Below are 23557 nucleotides of genomic sequence, written 5' to 3'. Positions count from 1 at the left end.
CCGTGCACTGTGTTGTCTTCTAATATCAACTCTCACATTGTATTGTTGAAGTTGCACTCACTGTCGACAATTAGTATCACAAGGTACCATCTCCCTCTCCAAGTTGTTTACCTTGTCCTTCCAGATGATGTCAATCCTGTGCCAAGTGTTGTCCGCGAGGGAATAGGAGGCGTTGAGGATGAGGGTGATGGGACCACCCCCCAGGTCCAGTAGGAGGTAGGGATGGCCCTGACGCAGCTCAAGCAGCAGCAGGCTGTTAGCGGCCACCAACTCATTCCCTGGGGATACCATTCCATGGTCTGGCCCGGAGTACAGCAGCATAGCTGTCCCATACCTGGTGAGCACCTCCACACTAAGGTGGACCTTGGTACAGGGTGGGATGGGTGGCACCCATGCCCATCCACCCACTGAGGTGACCCCATTAATGCCACCTCCGCTGTCCTGCCCGCCCCCACCCTCAAAGTGTCTGGTGACCATCTTACAGCGGGAACCCCAAGTATGGTGGGGACAGATACACCTGGGTGAGACAACAGGTGTGTTGGTAATAAATACATGTTTTATCATTATAAGGGACTGGGGAAGTATATATGAACAGAAAACTTGAAGGTACCCATACCCATATTGTTAAAGCCTTTAGATGCGGTAACTGTAAACTGAAGGAACAATACAGAGTAGCAACATCAGCTACAACACAGATTGGTGTGCTAATATAGAAGACATTCTGTTGTCTTTAAAATTATATGAAGTTCATTATCACTGTAATTAAAATAAATATACACGCTTGTCTGACACACTACAAATAGTATAAAGACTAAGAATCAGTCGATGGAAAACTGTGTTATGAGAAAGTCATTTATAGATATGGTGTATTTTGATAAAAAAGTGTTCAGTATATTGATCAACATCAAAATACTTGAGAGCTTATTCAAGTCTGCATCCGTACTCGTGTTCAATTCACCTAGTGCCTGTGGATGTGGCCATACACCTGCCACCATTGAGACAGGGGTTGGGGGTGCAGGTGGTGTGATGGACAGGTGTGGGATTATCACAGCCACAGGTAGTGAGGACTTCCATCCTAGGACCCACCACGGCTGACGTGTTTGCGTCCACCACGCTGAACCCCTTGCCCAGGGCTGCCCAGCACCCACTGATGCACCGCCTCAACTCCCGCCCGGCAACGTGGACAGTAAGGTGAGCTTTCTGGGTGTCCTCTTTGTTGGCCTGGTGACAGTTGACCACGCCAACATCTCTAATATTGACACCTATGGCTTGGCTTAACTATTAACATGAGAGAAAGTCGAGTTGAGTATCATCTGAATATGTTTCAGTAGTTAAGTACAGTATTTCATATTTTATTACAGTACCACGAGCATGAACAGTATAACAAACAAATGTATCGTTTCTTTTCATAAAAATAAATGTGCGAGTTGACTTTAACTAATTTAAATTTTTCATTTATAAAGGTTATGTTAACTCATGGAAAAGCTTACAAGAATAACACTTTCATGAATAATTAGGTTCTCAGCTTTGATTTAACGTCATAATAGCTTCAGAAATATAAGTCCAAATCTGTAAGCTTCACCTCATATTTGCGGTACATCAAAAGATGATCAAAGTTGGCAATCCTGGATGAAGTGAGCCAGACACGGGTGGTGGGTATAGTGGTGTGTCCCTCTAGCTGCTCCACCGACACCACCTGCACACCCTCACCACTCCCCTCTACCAATACCCGCACCGCCATCACCAGTCTGCTCAGTATGGATGTTCCTGCCTGTGGGTGAAGGAGAATCATCAAGCTTCATACTAAGAGCCGAGTTTAGCAGTGCCCAGTTCTTAATAAACAACACCAACAGAAGTAATTAACGGCACTTTGCATTTCATTTACATTATATGAATGTTATTGTCATAATGATTAAAGTTAGGTTAGGAACATAGGTAAGATGTTCGAGGCATTAATGTTCTGATAACGCAAGCTATTCATTTAAATTTTTATTTATGGCGGATACAGATGATAATTTATGAGGTAACTGCTAACATAACCTGTTGAAGACGATGGTTTAATACCTTAAAAACATAGGGAAATGTTTGTCTTCAGAGTGTTAAACCATCATCACCATCAAGGGCGTTAAATAAAATCACGAAATCTCTAATTGGCTCTCGTCTCCCACCATCTATATTAGTGTTTTATGTCGTACATAATGTTGTATTATTGTTCAATAATCCACTTTCAATTTACTTTTAACTACTGCTTTCTCTTTTGGTTTGTATCTCTCTCTCTTCCTGCCTCACCTGCTCTTCCTGCCTCACTACCCGGTGGCTATCAGCTTCCAGGGTGAGGGGTGTAGCGGCGATGACGTCACGGGGGTCGAGGGTGTTCACCTGAACTGTCACATTGGCCTCAATATCCATTTGACCTTGGGTGGGGTCACTGACCTTGAATCCCAACTCATACCTGGCGAGGGGTTTTTGGTTAAAGGATGACGTCAGAGGGCTCAAAGTTGGCACGGTGCTGTTTTTTAAAGCCCATGTAAATGCGTATAGAAGATATTTACAGTATGTATTTAGGCTCTAAAACAACCTTTAAATATACTTGTAGAATATTCTGGTTAAGTCGAACAAATTTAAGATAAATTTTGTCATACAGAACAGTTTATATGAAGGGAACGCGAAATTCAGTTTGCAATGATATTGTCAGCCAGTAACAACAAAATTGAATTATCTGGAAGAAGAGAAAACACTTACACAATACTGGCGAGAAATATGGCCAAGTATGTGAGAAAATTTTCTAAACATGGAAAGATAAATTTGTCTGCATCTGAAAGAAAAATGTATTGGAAAATATTGCAAGAATTCTAAATAAATATATCAATCAGGAACAATAGTCTTAAACACATTGCGTCTTTGCCTGCCAGTTAACAGGGTACAGTTGGCTCCACTCCTGGGTTTACCATTTAGGGTTGCCAGTCCTCCCTCTCTCTCTGACGTATGAACCCCCTAACTCAGAAGTGTGAATTCGAAGCATTCGCTAGTGAGTAGCAGGGGGCGCGGAGGGGTGTGTCAGGGTAGTTGTCTTTCTATAGAGACGGGGTACTGTGGGTGGGGAGGGAAAGTGTATATCACTTGGGACAGATTACAATGCAGGATAACGCTTTGACAATACTGACAGGGTTTACTCTCCTGAAAGTAATTGTCTAGCGCTTGCCAAATGAAAATACTTAAGTTATAATAGAATGAGAGGGGGATGAATTCATGCTCTAAGCAAAAGGGGCATTTATGAGCAAATGGATTATGGATATGTTTGAATCTATATTTTGTAGAAGCAGCGAAGTTCTGTTTAACTCCTTGATAACGAGGTGGAACTTCCCCAGCTGAATAAAATCATCTGGCTGTAGCCAGAATATGATAGATAAAAGACATCGTAGTGAAGGGATTAGTTAGCAAACAAAACAATCAGGAAATGGGCAAAACATATTTATTGTAATACAAACTTGATGTGAAGAAATATAGTTCAGTTGACAGCAGTCGGGTATAGAATCAACAAACCACATAGTTCAGTTGTGTCAAACAGCGAGGTTAAATGGGGAAAAAAACCTATTATTATTACTACTATTATTATTATCACCAAAAAATGTGCAATTTATGGTGCAAAGCGATATAGTTGTTGCGTAAGGTCTAAAATAATAAAATGCTTCAATATTGTGCATGAGAGGGAACCTTCGACTTCCCACTCCGCCACCCTCCACCACCAAACTCCTATTCTGGTAGTCGAATTACCGCAGACAATTTACAGAGTACCCTGTAGAATATAGTTGTGTCATTTAATTTTGATGAGGCAGTTATAATGAGACTACAGTTACAAGTGATACCCAGTATTTCAAATAACGACCATGAACATGTGAAGTAAAATTATATTTGTCTGATAATCCATTGTTCTGTTACTACTGTATTTGGCATAGGAAGATTCACGCCAGAATGGTATTCGGATGTTTGGTCCACGAGCTGTATGTAGGGTGTTATGTTATGTTATTGTTATTTAGATTCACGACTCAAACATTCAGAGGTCGTAGCCAATGGCCCAAACGCCCTTCATTCCGCCAGAATATGTAGTCGAGAAGGAGTATACGGTGCAACAATTAAAACACTCAGAATGTGTGGAAAAGAACATTTTTTTCTAACACCTAATAATGTGAACGAGTAGCTAAAACTGATAACTCCCACGCCCTGGTTGCTTGAAATACTATCACTTGAATTTGTATTCTCATCATAATTGCCTCATGGAAATGAGAGGACACAGCATCATGCTACTCTGTAAATTGTCTGCGGTAATTCGACTACCAGAAACCCAGAGTAGAAGCTGGATGGTGGAGGCAGGGAGAGGGGTGAGTTGGGAGTCGAGGGTTCCGCCAGCAACTCTGTCCAGGACTGCCCAGTGCATTACAAAGAAACTTGATTATTTAACACCTTGAAACAACAGTAATATCGCTTTGCATCGTAAATTCCACATAACATAATAATAATGATAATAATAATAATAATAATAATAATAATGCATTTTTTATCCTTTATCATCACTATTTGGCACAACTGAACTGAGTGGTTTGCTCATTTTATACCCGACTTCTGCCAACTGAACTCTTTTGGTTTATATCAAGTTTCCATTACAATAGATATGTGGTGTCCACTTCCTGATTGGTTTGTTTGCTAATTAATCCCTTCAGTATCATGGCATCTTATCTATTTTATTCTGGCTACCACCAGACGATTTTATTCAGCTGGGGAAGTTTCATCTCGTAAACAAGGAGCTAAACAAAACTTCGCTGCTTCTACAAGATATAGATCCAAGCATATCCACAACCCATTTACTCATAAATGCCTCCTTTTACAAAGGACCACCTTACTTAAAGCATAAATTCCTCCTCCTCTCATTCTATTGCAACTTTAGTATTTTCATCTGGTTAGCGCTAGACGATTACACCTAGCTAAGGATACCCCGTCGTTATTTTCAAAGCGTAATTCTGCATTGTAATCTCTCCCAACTGAGATGCTGTACATATCCCCTCCCCCCCCCAGAAAGACACCTACCCCGACACACCCCTTCCCTTTCCCACCCGCTCACCGGGCGAATGCATCGAATTCAAAGTTCAGTGTTTGGGGTTCAGCCCTCAGGCAGAGAGAGGATTGGCAATGCTAAGTGATAACGCAGGAGTGAAGCAACTGTACCTAGAGGTGTTGCGTACCTTCACCTGCTACCCACATGAATCTGACCTATATAGTGTCAATGAATATGATGCATCTCTTTGTGTACGAACCTCTGTCCTGCATGGCAGTGAACAGTGACATTACCCACATGAATCTGACCTCTATACATATATAGCTGTTAATGAATATGATGTATTTCTGACCTCTATACATATATAGCTGTTAATGAATATGATGTATTTCTTTATGTATGAACGTCTGTCCTGCATGGCAGTGAGAAGTGATACCACCCTCAGTGTCATGACCTGACTGAATTACTCAGAATAGGCAAACTGTACTACAAGCTCTGCCAATAAATTTGTTAAACTAAAAAGTGTGAGGGTCACTTTCACGTATTACCCGTCAATTGTGAGGGTTACCTTCTATTTCAACTTCACCTACTGGCCATCATGGACGTTGGGGTCATGGAGGTCACCTTCACCTACCGGCCGTCAGGAGTGTCAGGAGTCATGGTGAGGGCCCCGGTGGCTGTGTGGAGGAGGAAGCCCGGCTGGTGGTGTCGCCAGCTGTAGGTCTTGTCCGCTGAGTCCCAGTCATCAGGGTCACTCACGTACACCTTCCCCAGCGGTATCGCCACCCCCTGATGCTGGAGGAAAGAATGGGAGAAGTGAGAGATAAAGAATGACATCGTCCCCAATGGCACTGATCCCCCCCCCCGTGTTGGGTGAGTGATACTCTACTTAAAAGCACTATCATGATCATCCCTTGGGTCTGTGATAAAAGCAAGAGTTCGGTTTTGTTACACACACATCCACACCTGTGTGTGTGTGTGTGTGTGTGTGTGTGTGTGTGTGTGTGTGTGTGTGCGTGTGTAACAATGTTTTCTTTTGTCTGGCCTTTTTATCATGCTCTTATTTGTTAAGAAGCAAAAATAATTAAAATGACAACAAATAAATGAAATCATCCAGTTACAAACACAGGAATAACACAAGTCAAAACTTACGAACATGGATAAGTTTAACTGTTTCAGGAAAGATTGTGATGAAGACTGCCAAGTTAAAAAAATCCCCCCCTCATAATATATACAGGCGTATATGCAATTGACTCTCCTCCGGGAGAAGCGTATATAAAGAATGAATAACTGCACCAACATATGGATGAACAGCAACATTTATTTGGTAACGTTTCGACAAATCTCTTGTCATCATCAGACCTAAAACATAAAATGAAATACAAAATCATCGGCAAAAAAACAATAGAAAGAATAGAATAATGTGTAGAAGCTGTTGCCAACACAACAACCGGTGTGCTGCATGACCCACTGTCACGGAATAGTCCGAGAAGATTGGACAACTCCACTGGCTAACCATTACCCCGTAATACGATCCGCAAATCGTTTAACATCCAGGTTCCCAATTACTGCTGAGTAGACAGAGGCAAATAGCGTCAAGAAACTTAGCCATACTTTCACCCTGCCCGGGGGACCGAACTCGATGCACTCGCTTGCGCGGTAAGAATGCTGACTCGCCTTTTTAATATATATATATATATATATATATATATATATATATATATATATATATATATATATATATATATATATATATATATATATATATATATATATATTAATATTGAGGTACTTAAGAGAAATAAAAGGAAATTTCAGGACTGGTTAACGGTCACTAATTACAAGAGAAAGCCTTTAAGAGATTTTTTTTATCAATGTTTTTTCCTCGTATAAAGAGGTTCTTAATTATGCTAAAGAGATTATAGGGTTGGGTAGAGGGGTTGTACCTATGTTGATCTAGTATAAAGAACTCGAATAGCATTCTGAAACCCCTTTTAATTTTACTATTATTCAGGGTTATACTGTGGAGAGTGAATAACGTGGAGGGTATGGACAGTAAGTGAAGTGGAAGGTGAGAGACGTGGAAGGTGTGAACAGTGACTAACCTGGAAAGTGTGGACAGTGACGGTCTTGGCGGCAGGTGTCATGGGGTTATCGTTGAGGTCAGCGACGTGGACGGTAAGGGTGGCGGTGGCGGAAAGAGGCGGCCACCCAGCGTCCCCCACCACTAGCGGCACCAGCAGCAAGCGGTGCTCCTCCCTGTCCAGTCCTGCCCGCGCCCACACCACGCCTACTCCGCGCCCCTCGTCCCCTCCTGCCGGGTACATACACACGTGTACCCACGCCATTACAGGTCAGTGGTCAATAAAACTTTACAACTCCCACGCCTAGTCCGCATGTCCACCCCGCGCTCCCACGCCTATACAGCTCAGTGGTCAACATAGTAACTACCATGACCATCCCATACCTACCTCAATCTTATGCCACGCCTACCCCGCATCTAAACATTCCTCATACCACGCCCACCCACCACCCACTCTGTATTCTCACCAAACACTCCTCCTCCCTAACACATTGCGACACACACACACACTACTACTTTGCTGTCACTCGGAATCGAGTATGACGATCATCCAGCTATGATAAACTGATATGAGTTATTAAGGTCACTTTCATTGGTGAGCTCTGAGGTGACTAGAGAGGCCGATACGGTACCGGCAAGGTTGTACACATCTAGAGCAGGAAGGGCGTTGGCGCTTGTCTGCCTCGGTTTGCAGTCGGGCTAACTCGAAAGTATTGACACCTCGAGTGGTGCTCCTCCAAGAGTTACGGTGTGGAGTAATTGTCTCCCAGGTAAGGGGGTCGATTTGGCACTTTCAGGATTGTCTTAAGTCTATCCTTTTACCTTTTCAGTTGCCCGCCAGCATTACGTTTACTATTTGTCAGGTGTCTGTAAAATAGCTGCTTTGGCAGTCTACTGTCATCCATGCGGGTAACATGGCCAGTCCAACGTAGTTGTTCATGGGTAATGGTAGCCTCGATGCTCTTACAGTTAGTGTCAGCAAGAATACTGGCATTTGTTCTCTTGTTTTCTCAGCGAACTCTGAGGATGTAACGTAGACTACATTGGTGAAAGTTTTCAAGTGCCTTGAGGTCCCTCCTGTATGTGACCCATGTCTCGCTGCCATATAACAGGGTGGGGAAGACGACTGCTTGATACACGTGCAACGTTGTAGATAATTTCAGCTCCCTACAGCTGAAGACACGGGCACGGAGTCTGCCAAAGGCTTGAGATGCACAATGTGCATTGCACATCTGATCTGAAGTTGTATCTCTTCATCGATGTCTGCAGTGGTGGACAGGTGGGAGCTGAGATAATGGAAGTGGGTAACATTAGAGAGAGTAGTACCATTAAGCTGGATGGATGGTGGAGGTGTGGCTGAACCAGGGGCAGGCTGAAAGAGAATCTGAGTCGTACATACATTCACCTCAAGGCCGAAGTATGCATACGCATCTGCATACGCATCTGTGTAGGTGTTCAGGATCTCCTGTAAGTCGCGTTCAGTGTGCACGACAAGGGTGAGGTCGTCTGCATACTGAAGTTAAGTAATGGGAGCTGCTGACACCTTTGTTTCTGCCTGGAGTCGTCTTATGTTGAAATGACCCTTCATCCGGTACTGGATGTCCACCCCACCGGCTAAACTGGCACTGGAAGAGAGAGTTGGTGCCAGTACACATCCTTGTTTTACCCCCGTCTAGATGGGGAAGAACTCATACTGGGAGCCATTGTGCAGGACACTGCCGTTCATGCCATTGTGGAGTTGCCTCACAATGGCAATGAATTTTGGTGGGCACCAAAAACGGCTGAGGGTCCGCCAGAGGGCTTCCCTGTTGACCGAGTCGAAGGCGTTGGTTAGGTCGATGATAGCAATGTGCAGGTCACGAAACTGTTTTCTACACTTTTACTGTATCTGGCGGGCAGCAAAGATCATGTCAGTGGTGCCAAATGATGGTGTAAATCCATATCGAGCTTCTGGGAGGAAGCTTTACGCCTCGGGAAGAAGTCTGTTTAGGAGGTCTCGGGCGATAATCTCGCCAGCTACTTTCAAACTCAGAGTCTGGTTAGAGTTGGTGAAGTGTAGATGTTGTGTACGTGGGTCGGCAGGTTTTAAGCAGGGCGATATATATCCGTTCCCGAAATGTATTGTAATTCACGTGACTCCCGTTAAATAGCTAGGAGAATAGGTTAATTGTTTGAAGTGTAATTGTCAATCGTAATAGAATGTGCTCAATAAACCAAGAACCGTTAAGAAGTGTCATAAATTCCCCCTCCTGATATTGAGTAAAACATTCGTCATACATGTCTTTGGTGTTAAGCAGTGATACAGTGACCCGTGAGTAGTAACAGAACCATCACATATTTTCCCTGTGAACAGTGACATCACCCACATGAATCTGACCTATATATACTTTTAATGAATATGATGTATTTCTTTGTGTATGAACCTCTGTCCTGCGTGGCAGTGAGAAGTGATACCACCCTCAGTGTCAAGATCTGACTGAATTACTCAGAATAGGCAAACTGTACTCCAAGTTTTGTCAATAAATTTGTTAAACTAAAAAAAAAACTTTGTTTAAGTTGTTGTATCCCCTTAGTCTCCCCTCATATCGGTTACCGTCTGGTGGGGGGAAGTGACCGCAGGCAGACTCTCCACTCCCTCAACCACCCTTTACCCTCCTTCCTTACTCCTCCCTCCCCCTCTCTCTCACGAGTATAAAGAACAAAGAAAATGATTAAAAACAAGACAAGATAATTATAAAAGATTAAGAATAAGAAAAGAGAATTATGGAACAGGGAAAGAGTAAAAGTAAAAAAATAAATACAAATAGAGAAATAAGAATTAAGAAGAAATAAAAGAAAGGAATAATACACACTATTATTACATGGTAATGAAGTACTAAGCTGTGGGGACATTTTTATATTTTTATTTTAGTAATAATATATTCAATTATATAAGTAACTATATATTTTAGACATGAAAGTAAATTAAACACCTAAAATAAAATTACAAAAGAGTCAACATTAATATTATTTTTTTTTGCTGTCGATTAGAACCAAAAACTGGTTGGTCTACAGAATTTCCTTTTGTGTAATACTTTTCAAATCTTTTTTTGCTAATCATAAAGCCAGAAAGTCAAAAGCTTTGATAGGTTTCCATGTAACTCAATTTATTCCTACAAAGACGACTTTATGTCAAACTATTATTTTGTTTTTAATTCTAAAAAAATAGTGTTGGTATGTTTAACCAGCATCCAAATATTTTTTATTTAGATGGAAAAAATGAAAAATAAATACAACGAGTATATCAATTATACCATACTTTTATATTCAGGTTCATCAGTCCAACAATACTTTTTTGTGTGTAAAACATATCACTAATTAGAGAATTAAAAAACACACAAAAAATATCAAAGTTTGCAGCAGTTTTTAACGAATGAAAAAAGGGAACAGCGGCTGACTTTTCCTTTGACCTCATCACGTGTAGTGTCTCTTGTATATATTCACCCAGTTTTGAGATGTCGTAAACAAAAAGTGGAAGGAAAACTGATGGAAGAAATAACGACAATCGCAGTTATAAATTGTGCACCTGCACTGACTACATATGAGAGTACGTCACTATATATATATATATATATATATATATATATATATATATATATATATATATATATATATATATATATATATATATATATATATATATATATATATAGAGAGAGAGAGAGAGAGAGAGAGAGAGAGAGAGAGAGAGAGAGTTTTGAACATTTACTGTAGTAACGTAACTATCACATTGTGTACACAGTACAGTACAGTTATGCAATGAATTACACAAACGTCTACGGCTGTTTCACTCCATCCTCACTATCATTACTTCAACCTCTTTCAAGTGCTTTAGGTAGGAAACTATGCGGCTTCCCACATTTTATCATATAGACATTGCGCCTTAGAGTTATTGTTCAAGAAATACACCCCGAAATTTACTGCACACATTTGAGACTCGCCCTGTATACACACACATGAAGATTTGTGCACGTGTCTACAGTAAAACGTACTACGTGTGGATAAACAAATGTATATCAATTAAAGACCAGTTTCATCAGCTTATTGCCCAACAAAAAACCAGAATGGTGTGATTTATATGATAAATCTGCGACAACTGAGTGTTGTCAGCATAATACTGTTATGGGCGTGAGTTTTATGTTGAACGTAAGGCAGCACAGTGTAGTGCACGGATCAACTCACCCTTGTCGTGTGTGACAGTAAAGGTGTGGGTGACGTGATGAGGCGCCCTAGGGTCAAGGGCTAGGGTGAAGGGTGGACCGTGACCCTGGCGCCAGTCGTCAGGGTCCCCCAGCCTCAACCGGGCCACCACCTGCGCCCCGCTGTTCTCCTCCACCACCACCTCGCGCGGCTCAGCCAGGAATGGTGGGTTGTCGTTCACGTCCGTCACCTTCACCTAACACACATTTAATTTCACTTTAGTACTATAACAGAATCTCAATATATAATAGTTCTAAAATTAAAAAAATTTGTCATAAATCATCATTAAGTTCATCTTGTATACACGATATTAAGAATTATTTCCATTATCTCAGTCCCTCTTTCTTGGTTTATAATTACATCATTACAGGACCCTGAAACTCTCAATAAACGAACAAGAACAATAAATATGGTAAAATTAACTGAGGTATACTATAATTATGAGAAATACACATGTCCACACACCCTAGTCATTAACAGTCCATTGTTTACGGCGGAAGCTGGAGATCCCCCATCATCGATATCGTAAAATCACAAAGAGTAATTGAACACTGACTGTATATTCAGTTTTGTAATTGGTCCTTTGTTATTTCTGCTTCGTTGAAAGAGGTAATTGCACATACATACAGTACATGTTATTAATGAATAATAACACTGCGGGTGGCGGTAACATATATAAATATTTAATTGGATGCATACAGTATAATGGAAGTAGCCGTATATACTACCCTGTTAGGCCCACACGCGTCTCAGGGACACACCATGGTCCGGGGATAGGCCTAGAACGGCTTCGGCTTGCGCTCACCAGGGTATTGGCAGATAACAGGTGCGGACTAGAGCCTGAGGGTTGCATGGATTGAATTATGAGAAAATTCCGAATTGACTTCTAACCCCCTTGGCATTTGAGCGGGGCACAGGCGTCGCCACGCTGGGCGGGGCAGCAAGGCAGGATTGATAGGCTAAGCCTTGCTGTACATGGTAGGATGTATATAGATGTCGCAGATAAAATTATCTTTGGTTAATATTCGCTTATTCCAGGTACTTCCATTGAATTAGTGCATAGACTATTCCCTTTAATAATTATATAGAAACCGTAATTATTTCTCATAGGTTTTGATAGTGTGGCAGTGGTGAAATTATTTAGAACTGCAGTAGAGTAGGGCCTTTCACTTATAAATTATTCAGGCGTAAATCACATTTTCAAATTCCTTTTTTTCTGACAAATGTTACTCCATCAAGACACTGGAAGAGAGAATCCACAAGTCCCCCAGAGGAAAGAAGAATAGGAAGCTGTTGAAGACGCTCAACTTGTTAATGTGAATTGTAAAAGAAAACATGCATGTATACAATCACCCACATACAGTACAGCAAGTCCTGTCGCCTTTCCTGAAACACGAACCCCGAGATTCAGACTCGTGAATCCGAAGCATTTATGGACAGAATAATGCATCAGTGTTTACTTCTTCGGGTTTACGAGTCTGAATCTCGGGGTTCGTGGAACAGGAGAAGAGGCGACAGGACTTTTGTGGGCGACTGTACTTCACTCGATAAACTTTACTCAGGCACATTGAGAGCACGTTTATACACAAGTAGAATGGACAAACTATAATATTTATCAATCTATGCCAATTTGGATATTCTCTCACGCACATGAGTAATGTAACCCACACTAGTCCACAGTTTTTCCTTTATCACCAAAACTCTTCCTCGTTATACTGTCAGTCTATATGATCAACGCCATAAATATAAAAATAATTAACGTTGTCCAGCGCCAATGAGTTGACTTTTTGCACCGTGTTAGTGACTTCCTTCATTTAACAGTTATCGGCGCTGTTCTCATTAATGTTTAACGTTTGGTCTATTATTTGGCTGTTTCAATAACTCCTTAAACTGAGGCCCAAGGATAGTGAAACACATACACATGTCTCAGTAATTACTCACATTGAGGGTGGCAGTGGCGGTCCTAGGCGGCACGCCATCGTCCACTGCCCACACCAGCAAACTGTGGGTAGCTGCCGTTTCCCGGTCAAGGCTGCCCACCAGCCACACAGCCCCTGACCCGTCCACACTAAACTGCCGTGCAGGGTCACTGTTCTTCGCTATCTTGTACTGCACCAGACTCTGTCCTCCCTGGGAAGATATAGGGAGGGGATGGGTGCATTTTGGACACTTCATCGGGTGCTGTTCCCAAAGGGGAGGAGAAGAGTTATTGATATAGTCTTCGTTAAAAGAGAGAGAGAGAGAGAGAGAGAGAGAGAGAGAGAGAGAGAGAGAGAGAGTGTGTGTGTGTGTGTCCCCAGGAGCACGAAAAACATTATATATGATGTTTGAGTGACCTGGACTGAATCTTCGATTTAATATATGACGAAAATAAAACTGGAGAAACTATATTTCTCTCATTATATATATATATATATATATATATATATATATATATATATATATATATATATATATATATATATATATATATATATATATATATATAAAGGAATGAAATGTCACTAACAAAAGAAGTACATTGTACAAACAATTCTGCTATTCTTTATCCCAGGCTATGGTGAACAACTCGACGAAACCAGGGAATTAGTTTACTTGACCATTGTTTAAACACCAGTATAAAACACATACAAACTGGTATTAGTCATCGTTATCAGTGCAGCTGTAACACGTATTCCATCCATAAAATTTACATTATCTATAAAAAAATACAAGTAAACAGGTACCTAATTTGACTTTGGTCACGCATACTGTACAGTATAGATTAAGGCACTACATTCATGATACTGTCTCCGTCTGATAATTTCTCTACCTTTACTTTTTATTTTTATTTTTTAATGGGGAAGAGCCCACCCGGGTATAGGTCATCGTCGACCAACAACGGGGCCTCGGAGGGGGGGGGGATACAAATTAGAGGATAAAAAGAGCATGTTACTCTACATCCCGAAGATGCCGGCAAACCAGCTCTTTGAGGCGAAACAGATTGTAAGAGGATGGAAACACAGAAGAAGGCAGAGCATTCCACAGTTTAGCTATGTGAGGAAAGAAGGATGTACTATAAATTTATAACGTTAATCTAGAGCGACCGATATCCACAGAGAAACGGTGGGCACCACGGGCAAGACGAGTGTTAAGAGCCCACTGCTTTGCAAGCGGTACACAGGATGCCGAATCCACCAAACATAGCTCGTTAAAGTACCTGTAAAACAGAGAGTGAAGCAACATTGCGGCGAAGAGAAAGGGGAGAGAGATTGTCAACTGAAGGAGGAGAGTTAATAAGACGAAATGCCTTTGATTCCACCCTATCTAACAGTTGGAAAGAAGAAGAGCCACCCCAGATATGAGAGCAGCATTCAAGGTTAGGAAGGATGAATCTCTTATAAACCTGAACTAACTGCTCAGGAGAACTGCTCAGGAGTCATGCAGCTGGAAAAACAGAACCCTGTGGAACACCAGTGCTGGTAGAGCGAGATATCGAACCCTCGACAACAGCTGCCATGGATCGGTTCTCAAAGCAGTTATAAATTAAAAAATAGAGTGGAGGAGAGAAACCATATGAAGGAATTTTAGAAAGCAAATACCGTGGAGATGTTGAGGGCCACGACAAAGGTTTCCTCATAATCCATAAGAGAGGATGATCAAGGATGGGTGCAGTAGGGGAACAGATCACCAGTAGATCTCTTATGGCAGAAATCATAATGGTGATCCGACAAAAGAGAAAGGCATTCAAGATGACGGAGAAAATGCGAGTTTAAGATTAGTTCCGAAAATCGTAGAGAGGGATAAAGTTAGGGCATCGGGGCGATAGTTAGAGGGATTAGAATGGTCTCCCTTCTTAGGGATGAGCTGAATCAAGGCATGCTTCCAAGAAGAAGCTGTTTTCACAAACCGGCAAATATGCCATTTTCTAGTTTTGAGAATTGTATATTTGCCAGTTTGTGAAAACAGCGACGAACTGCACGCTCTAGGACTAAAATCGTGTGCAGCCACATTAACCTACACTCGTGAACTCTGGCATTGATTTTTTTTAACTGCAATAAGGGTATTTAAGCACATGTATTTTATTTTATTTTATTTTTTATTTTGAAACTTATGATACTTCTTATTTTATTTTTATCATATCACAGTTTTAACTTACGATTTTATTCATTGCCAGAGGTCACTAGTGTAGGTACTGTGCGGCTGACCACGACTTTAGTCCTTGAGTGTACGGGATTTGTTCTTAATTCCTAGAATAAGATAATTAGCCCTAAAATATAAACAGAGCTGTGCTTTATTTCTTAATGAATCACCTGCACTAACATGAGTTGATGGGAACAAAGATCAGGGTAAACAGGGTCCAATTTAGCAAAGGAGAACCTTACGTGATCAGGGTCGAGGGCGGTGAAGGTGGTGAGGAGGGTGCCCGGCGGTGTATCCTCCGGCAGGGTGAGACGGGTGAGGTCCTCGCTAAACACGGGGTCGTTGTCGTTCACATCCACCACTCGCAACGTCACCCACGTCTCTGCTACGTGCCCGACTACACCCCACCCTTCCTCACCCTAGTGGGAGAGAAACCAATTCATAAACACACACACGATAAAGATCAGATGGTTTATAGTTCGTTGCTTCCTCATCTTAAAGTACATTTAACTCGTCTTTTAGGTAACCTCTTCTCCTAAATTAAAGTTTTTGAGACTACATTGTATAAACTGGGTGTCTCAGACTCTCACTCTGAATTATCAGCGATATACCAGTCATTCTCTCCCTAAATTAATGACGTGAGATTTATCTATTGTGTTCACTTAAATAACTACACAGATATGGCGGCCTTCACAGTGAGTGTACCATACTAGCTGTCTGCTCCCCCTTCCCTTCTCTCAAACACGGTTAAGATGAAAATTTTAAGATAAGAAATTTTGAACCTCGCAACCTGAGTTTCCGATAATAATCTTTGGACGACCATAAACTTGGGCCGCCACACTGTGCTATATATACTGGAAATACCCTGTAGATGCTTTTATTACCAACCAGGGTTCTGTTCTCAATTCACTTTTACAGATGACACTAAATGTTATAATGCACTGAGATAAATGTACAGTATACGAGTATATCAGGCGCCACTAAGAGGACTCAGGCTCTCAATTGGCTCGGGCACATCAATGTTGTCCTTATTGTCCACGGTGTATCTGTATTTTTCAAGGCAAAATAAGCTGCTTCAATATCAGTGTATACATGTCAAAGAAATCGTGAATAACAGCAAACCCCAAACTTAAAGATCTTAGGTTAGGTTTGGTTTGTACGCTGTTGAACGCCGAAACTCACAGTGAATGCATATTATGACTAAATCGGACTCGTATGTGTAAAAAAAAATATTTTGCACACATTCACAAAGAAAGAAAAACACATACTCTGACTATATAAAAGAGGTCAGTAACGAAGTCCTAAATCAAAACTATTAATAATATTCAATCACAGCAAAAAATAATAAGATAACAGTATATTCTGTATATAATAACACACGCCAAAGGTGTTAAAATAGTAAGCAGTACAAGCTGAAGAGGGAAAGATATGGTGTATATCCACGCACGAAAATAGTTCATTAATGTTGTGGGATATGTTTTTCTCGTTGTTAATAGAATCAGAGTTAATCTTTTGCTGTACAAATTTTTAATGTCCGCTACACTTCGTTAAAACCAACATATGAACGTTTAAGCCTTGTGCACAAACACGGGAAATAAAAGCAGGTTTTTCTTTACCAGCCGTCACTTTTTCGTCGCACTTTTTTCTATCTATCTATCTATCTATCTATCTCTTATTTCAAGTTTTATCAATCACCTCTATTAATCTATTAGAAATCTTTAACTACATTATTTAAGACTGCGCAAAAGAATAAAAAAATACAGCTACCTCCTCAATATTACTGTAATAATAGATTCGATACACTAAGCAATATGTGGACCAACATTTTACCACCGAATCAGAATTGTCATAAATAATAACTACCTAAGCACATTACGTTTCTCTTAGTACCACACTGCACTTACTAGTTTGTATTCATCCACTTTTAATGACTTGCTGGTGTTTAATGAGCTAGGAAAAACTATATCATTATGAATTTAAGAATATTATTTTATCCCGCGAGAGAAAATAAATACTGCTTCCTATAATCAGAATGTGTGTGTGTGTGTGTGTGTGTGTCCTGAACACTTACGCAGATGCGTGTGCACATTTCGGCTGAGGTGAATGTACCTCAGACTCAGATTCTCTTTCAGCCTGCCCCTGGTTCAGCCACACCTCCACCATCCATCCAGCTTAACGGTACTACCCTCTCTAACGTTATCCACTTTCAGTATCTCGGCTCCCACGTGTCGACCACCGCGGACATCGATGAAGAGATTCAGCATCGGATCAGATGAACAACTACGTTGGCCTGGCCATATTACCCGCATGGACGACAGTAGACTGTCAAATCAGCTACTTTACAGTCACCTAACGCATAGTAAACGTAACGCTGGCGGGCAACTGAAAAGGTATAAGGATAGTCTTAAGACAAACCTGAAAAATGCAAAATCGACCCCATCACCTGGGAGACGATCACTACACACCGTAACGCTTGGAGGAGCACCACTCGAGGTGTCAATACTTTCGACTTAGCCCGACTGCATACCAGGGCAGACAAGCGCCAGCGCCGAAAAGACGTTGCCACCGCCCCTCCCACACTAGATGTAGCCCTCCATACGTGCCACATCTGTGGACGGCCCTACCGGTCCTGTATCGGCTTCTCGAGTCACTTCAGAGCTCACCAACGAAGGTGACATCCTTAATAACTCATTATCATTGTATCATAGCTGGATGCTCGTCATACTCGATTTCGAGTGACAGCAAAGTAGTGTGTGTGTGTGTGTGTGTGTGTGTGTGTGTGAAATTAGTCTATATAATTAAAGTACTTAATGTCTAATGATTCTGTTATCCAATAATAATAATAATAATAATAATAATAATAATAATAATAAAAATAGTAATAATAATAATAATAATAATGATAATAACAATTACAATAATTGATGTAGAACACAAGCAGGTGTAGTAGTCAGTAGAAAGACAACAGCATGAAGTCGCTGACTCGGAAAATACAAAAAACTGTGAATCGCTTTTGAGAATTACTTTTCGCCCCGCGGAGATTAAAATTTTGTACCTGTACAGTATAGCCAGGACGTAAAACTAACTCGCTGGCGTTTTACAAGAGCTGTAAACGCATTTATGTCTACATGTATTGTCTGGTAACTGCGGGAGGTAGTTTAAAGTTTTCGGAGCAACTCTAAAGGGAAAACTTTTTAAAACACAGACTCAGATACATACACACACACACACACACAAATGTAAACAATCTTCAATCTCAGGAGTTTGCATATTGTACCTCACTTTACGGTATATAAGAATTCTCAAATCTCCGTGTAGTGTTCCGGAATGTCAGGTATGAGTTTTAATTTCTTAACAACTCTGGGAAACATGCTGTAGCTTCGAAAATAAAAACACGTTAACGTTAAAGTACATCACTATCGTGTGTCTATGTATCAATGGGCGACTGGCTATTGGTGTTTGCTGGATGTGTTCAGTGGATGTTGGTGCATGCCAGATACCAGTGCACATTGGATGCTGGTGCACGTCCGACGTGTGTGCACACTGGAAGTGTGTGTATGCTGGAAGTTGGTGCATTCTGGACTTGTGTACATACTGAATGTTGGTGCACGTCGAACGTGTGTGTACACTAGATATTGGTTTACACTGGACATACTGTATACACACTGGGTGGTTTATACTTACTATGTGTACAGAGTAGCGTCCGTGTACACTAGACGTTTGTACACACTATTATAGGTGTGATCACTGGACTTATCAATACACAGTGCTGGTGCACACTGGACGTGTGTACTCACTGGTTGTTGGTGTAAGAATTATGTGATAGTAGTGTGTTAAGCACTTTTAACTGGGCATTCAACAGTTAGTAATATATGAGGGTACCTGTACAGTACTTACATACTGTCTTGTACTTAATGCTACATATATTTTCCTTTACTTATCACCTTAGCTAGATAATATTATATATATATATATATATATATATATATATATATATATATATATATATATATATATATATATATATATATATATATATATATATTGTTTCGTACCTGAACAAACAATATTCTTTTTAGTTATATATTTTACATTGAATAAAGCTCCAGCTGTCATGTACAATCAGGACATGGGTCAATAGCTGACATGAACATGAGGGTCAATAGGACAAAGGGGCTGATATTTTCTTAGGCTATTTACTAAGATTTTCCATTGTATTACCCTGACAAAATTTATAATGCTAAGTAACGTTCACCTCCCATAAAGCAGTTATATATGCGACCTCAATGGATGCCAGGTATTGTAAGTAAACCGGGAAATTTATTAATATATAAATACATAACAATTTAGTTCCCGAAACGAAAATGTTTCAACAGCCGCTGGCACAAAACGTAATCCCACCTGACGTCACGATCGGAAACTGACCTGACCAGCCAATCAGAGATCGACAACTCGTGATGACATGCAATTCAATTAATGAGGATCTTAATTATAAACTGACTGTTGGAATGTTAAAGTTTTAAATTCATCATTACAAAATTGATACCACAAATTCTCACCGTTAAATTATACCGTTCTATAAACAACACATTTGATACTAAAACAATTACTGTGAAAAACACTACCTTTACTGAGAGAGAGAGAGAGAGAGAGAGAGAGAGAGAGAGAGAGAGAGAGAGAGAGAGAGAGATACACTGCCCACCAGGGAGTTAACGTAAGACACGTATTTACGTAGTTCACACTGGCAAGTTATTTAAGGCAAACACGTACAGGGCGAGACACTGACAGGTAACCATGACCTACCATGTCCGTGACCTGCACCTGGAAGCGGAACTCTTGTCTGTGTTGGGGATCCTCGTAGTCTAGAGGTTCCACGGCTCTCAGTTCCCCCCCTGGCACTCCACCACTCCGTTCCTCCACCACAAACATCTGCCACCCATCACCACTGCCAGGCACCACCTAGGGGACACAAATTTGCATATACTTACCAGGAAACACCTTACAAAAGAACCGTTAACACTTGCCACCCAAGGCCTGACGAGACCTAACCAGTTGGGAGCACAGTATTAATATCTTTTTTTCATCTATAACCATTAGACTCACGCCATATATTAACCTGTAACAAACATAATAGTTCAGGGACTTGTATTACAGAATCAGAATAGTAAGGTTCTTAAAATAGTCCAGGGGTATGTACAACTGTGAGCAATCAGGGGTATTTTGTGATTAACATACAAACAACGCCCAGACCCTTAAACTAATGGAAGCCAGACCCTAAATTAATAGCGGCCAGACTCTTAAAGCAATGGAGGTCAAACCCTTAAATTTATATTGACCAGACCCTTAAACTAATGGAGGTCAGACCCTTAAATTAATATCGGCCAGACGCTTTAACTAATGGCAGCCATACCTTTAAACTAATGGCAGCCGGACCCTTAAAGTAAAGGAAGCCAGACCCTTAAACTAATGGGGGCCTGATCCTTAAACGAATAGCTGCCAGACCCTTAAACTAAACGAGGCCAGACCCTTAAACTAATGGGGGCCTGATCCTTAAACGAATAGCTGCCAGACCCTTAAACTAAACGAGGCCAGACCCTTAAACTAATGGAGACCAGATCCTTAAACTAATGGCAGCCAGATCCTTAAACTAATGGCGGCCAGATCCTTAAACTAATAGAAACGAGACCATTAAACTATTAGCGGCCAGACCCTTAAACTATTAGCAGCCAGACCCTAAAACGAATAGCAACCAGACCCTTAAACTAATAGCAGCCAGACCCTTAAACTAACAGCGACCAGACCCTTAAACTAACAGCGACCAGACTCTTAAACTAGTGGCGGTCAGACCCTTAAACTAATGGAGGTTAGACCCCCAAAATAATGGCGGTCAGACCCTTAAATGAATAGCGGCCAGACCCTTAAACTAATGGAAGCCAGACCCCAAAACTAATGGAGACCAGACCCTTAAACTAATGGCGGCCAAAGCCTTAAATTATCGGATGTCAGGTTGTAGGGAAGGTACTGGCCCGTTAAGAGTGACTGTGGAGGAGGTACTGGCCCGTTAAGAGTGACTGTGGGGGAGGTACTGGCCCGTTAAGAGTGACTGTGGAGGAGGTACTGGCCCGTTAAGAGTGACTGTGGGGGAGGTACTGGCCCGTTAAGAGTGACTGTGGAGGAGGTACTGACCCTTTAAGAGTGAGTGTGGAGGAGGTACTGGCCCGTTAAGAGTGAGTGTGGAGGAGGTACTGACCCTGTAGAAAAAGTTGTTGGAGACATCTTGGTCGACGACAGTGAGGGTGGCCAGGACTTGGTCGGGGGTGAGACTCTCCGACACGTCCAATGTCCATTCAGGCCGCGAGAACCTTGGCGGCACATCGTTCACGTCCTCCACTTCCACCACCACCGTCCCTGTACCTGGGGGGGGGGGGTGTTTAAGGAGACAAAAGACATTACACACTTTACATAAGTCTCGGGGAGTTTAGAGTTTATGTTAGACATTGTTGACCTTCACATCATTCACTCTCACGCTAACTGTATAAGTTATCAAGAGTGAGAACATTCAACAGATAAGAGGATTTTTATATATTAGTATATATACTTTTTCCTTCGTGCATACACTCACCCTTGAGGCCACCACCGTCAGTAGCTACCACCTGGATGGTGTAGCGCTGGGTCTTCTCGCGGTCGAGGCAACAAAGCTCTGTGGTGATGAGTCCCAGCTGACTGTCTATGTTGAAGATGGCACTGCCGGACGACTCATCGACAGCGTTCTTTTCCAATGAGTACGTCACCCTGGCGTTGTCCGCCTCTAGGGGGTCGTCGTGGTCCCTGGCCACTACTTGTACCACAGACGCACCTGTAAGTGGACGGACATCAAGGTGCAAATTGAAGATGGACGATTCCTGGTCAATACAGGAAGTAATTTAGTTCCACGGGGTCAGGCGGAGGCCACATAAGTCCACAAGGAGAACAATTACTATTATTGATATGCAAAGTCAGTTATGTAACTTCGTCACCAAATCGTCGAACGCAAATAAAAAAAAGAAAGATATTTTTAAGCACAAAAAGACATTAAACAATCTCTGGGTATGGTGGGTTTTGTTATGTTTTCACATGATAAAAGTTTTTCTACTTAGTCATGTTATTGGCCTCAATCAGTCAGTGCTAAGAGTGTCACCCATCCATGGCTTCTGTTTGTTTACATGATTAGCTTCAGTAAAGCCTTTTATTTTTGTAGTGTTATGTCCAAACCTTCATTTGATCGAGTTATTTGCTTCAGTTAGTCAGTTAGGTTAGGTTAGGCCACCACACGGTCAGATAAAGAACAACAGAGGAAAATCAGCAAGTGTTTCTGTGACGTCTGACTCCTGTCCACCTTATGATATCACGGTGCAAACTGTGACACTTCTAACACAGATGAGGGAAAGCATAGGTACAGTTCACTCTTCTTATGAGCAAAATTTTAGTGAAATCCATCCAGCATTTCCGAGGAGAATTTTCTGATAAATAAGACTATTTGGCACATCCTTTAAATTATACAAAACTCAAGTAGAGAAATTGGTGATTCAGTTATACGTTTAAATTTACTATATGATTCATCTGAGACACCTAAATGATCCGAGAAAGACTTTTCATTACAAATATGATATTCGTGATTCTCTAGCCTATTACAATGTTAGAAAGGAGTGATCGGAAATTATTGACAACTGACCCACCACTGATTTTTCATAGAAAAATATTTTTAAAACGCCGCCATTTCACTATGTTTCATAATTGACACTCGTAGTTTTGGCAAACGTGTTAAAAAGTGTTTATTTCCAAACTAAACCTAACCTTAGTTGATAAGAAAACAAGTGCCAGAAGTGTTGTTAGAAGACCTCACCAACCTAACCACAAAGAAACCTACCTAAACTTACCCAACTTTCTAGCCGCGGGGCTCTGCCTCCTGGATCCCCCGACATATTAAACAGAAAGAACTTACTATGATATGGTGTAATTTTACGTTTTTTGTGGACGTGAGAGCAGCCGCCCGCCCATACACTGACGTCGATCAGAGCTGTCAA

At 41.3% G+C, this 23557-nt stretch overlaps 1 protein-coding gene across 1 annotated transcript in view; it reads right to left on the bottom strand.

Moving 5' to 3' along the window:
- The window catches only part of LOC121872973 (putative neural-cadherin 2), a 109323-nt gene that overhangs the window by 18573 nt on the left and 67193 nt on the right, over positions 1 to 23557 (bottom strand). Inside the window, exons 7-18 of the mRNA XM_042376151.1 lie at positions 22117 to 22350; positions 21745 to 21908; positions 20298 to 20453; positions 15737 to 15913; positions 13314 to 13502; positions 11355 to 11568; positions 7156 to 7364; positions 5685 to 5845; positions 2290 to 2452; positions 1583 to 1771; positions 959 to 1278; positions 112 to 517 (exon numbers count right to left, since the gene is read on the bottom strand). Of these exons, the coding sequence (XP_042232085.1) occupies positions 112 to 517; positions 959 to 1278; positions 1583 to 1771; positions 2290 to 2452; positions 5685 to 5845; positions 7156 to 7364; positions 11355 to 11568; positions 13314 to 13502; positions 15737 to 15913; positions 20298 to 20453; positions 21745 to 21908; positions 22117 to 22350 (2582 nt within the window). The remainder of the gene's footprint in view (positions 1 to 111; positions 518 to 958; positions 1279 to 1582; positions 1772 to 2289; positions 2453 to 5684; positions 5846 to 7155; positions 7365 to 11354; positions 11569 to 13313; positions 13503 to 15736; positions 15914 to 20297; positions 20454 to 21744; positions 21909 to 22116; positions 22351 to 23557) is intronic.

The sequence above is a fragment of the Homarus americanus genome, unplaced genomic scaffold (assembly GCF_018991925.1).
Source record: "Homarus americanus isolate GMGI-L3 unplaced genomic scaffold, GMGI_Hamer_2.0 scaffold11022, whole genome shotgun sequence".
NCBI lineage: Eukaryota > Metazoa > Arthropoda > Malacostraca > Decapoda > Nephropidae > Homarus > Homarus americanus.
Note: the sequence above shows the minus strand (reverse complement) of the source record. Positions and strands in the feature narration are given on the sequence as shown.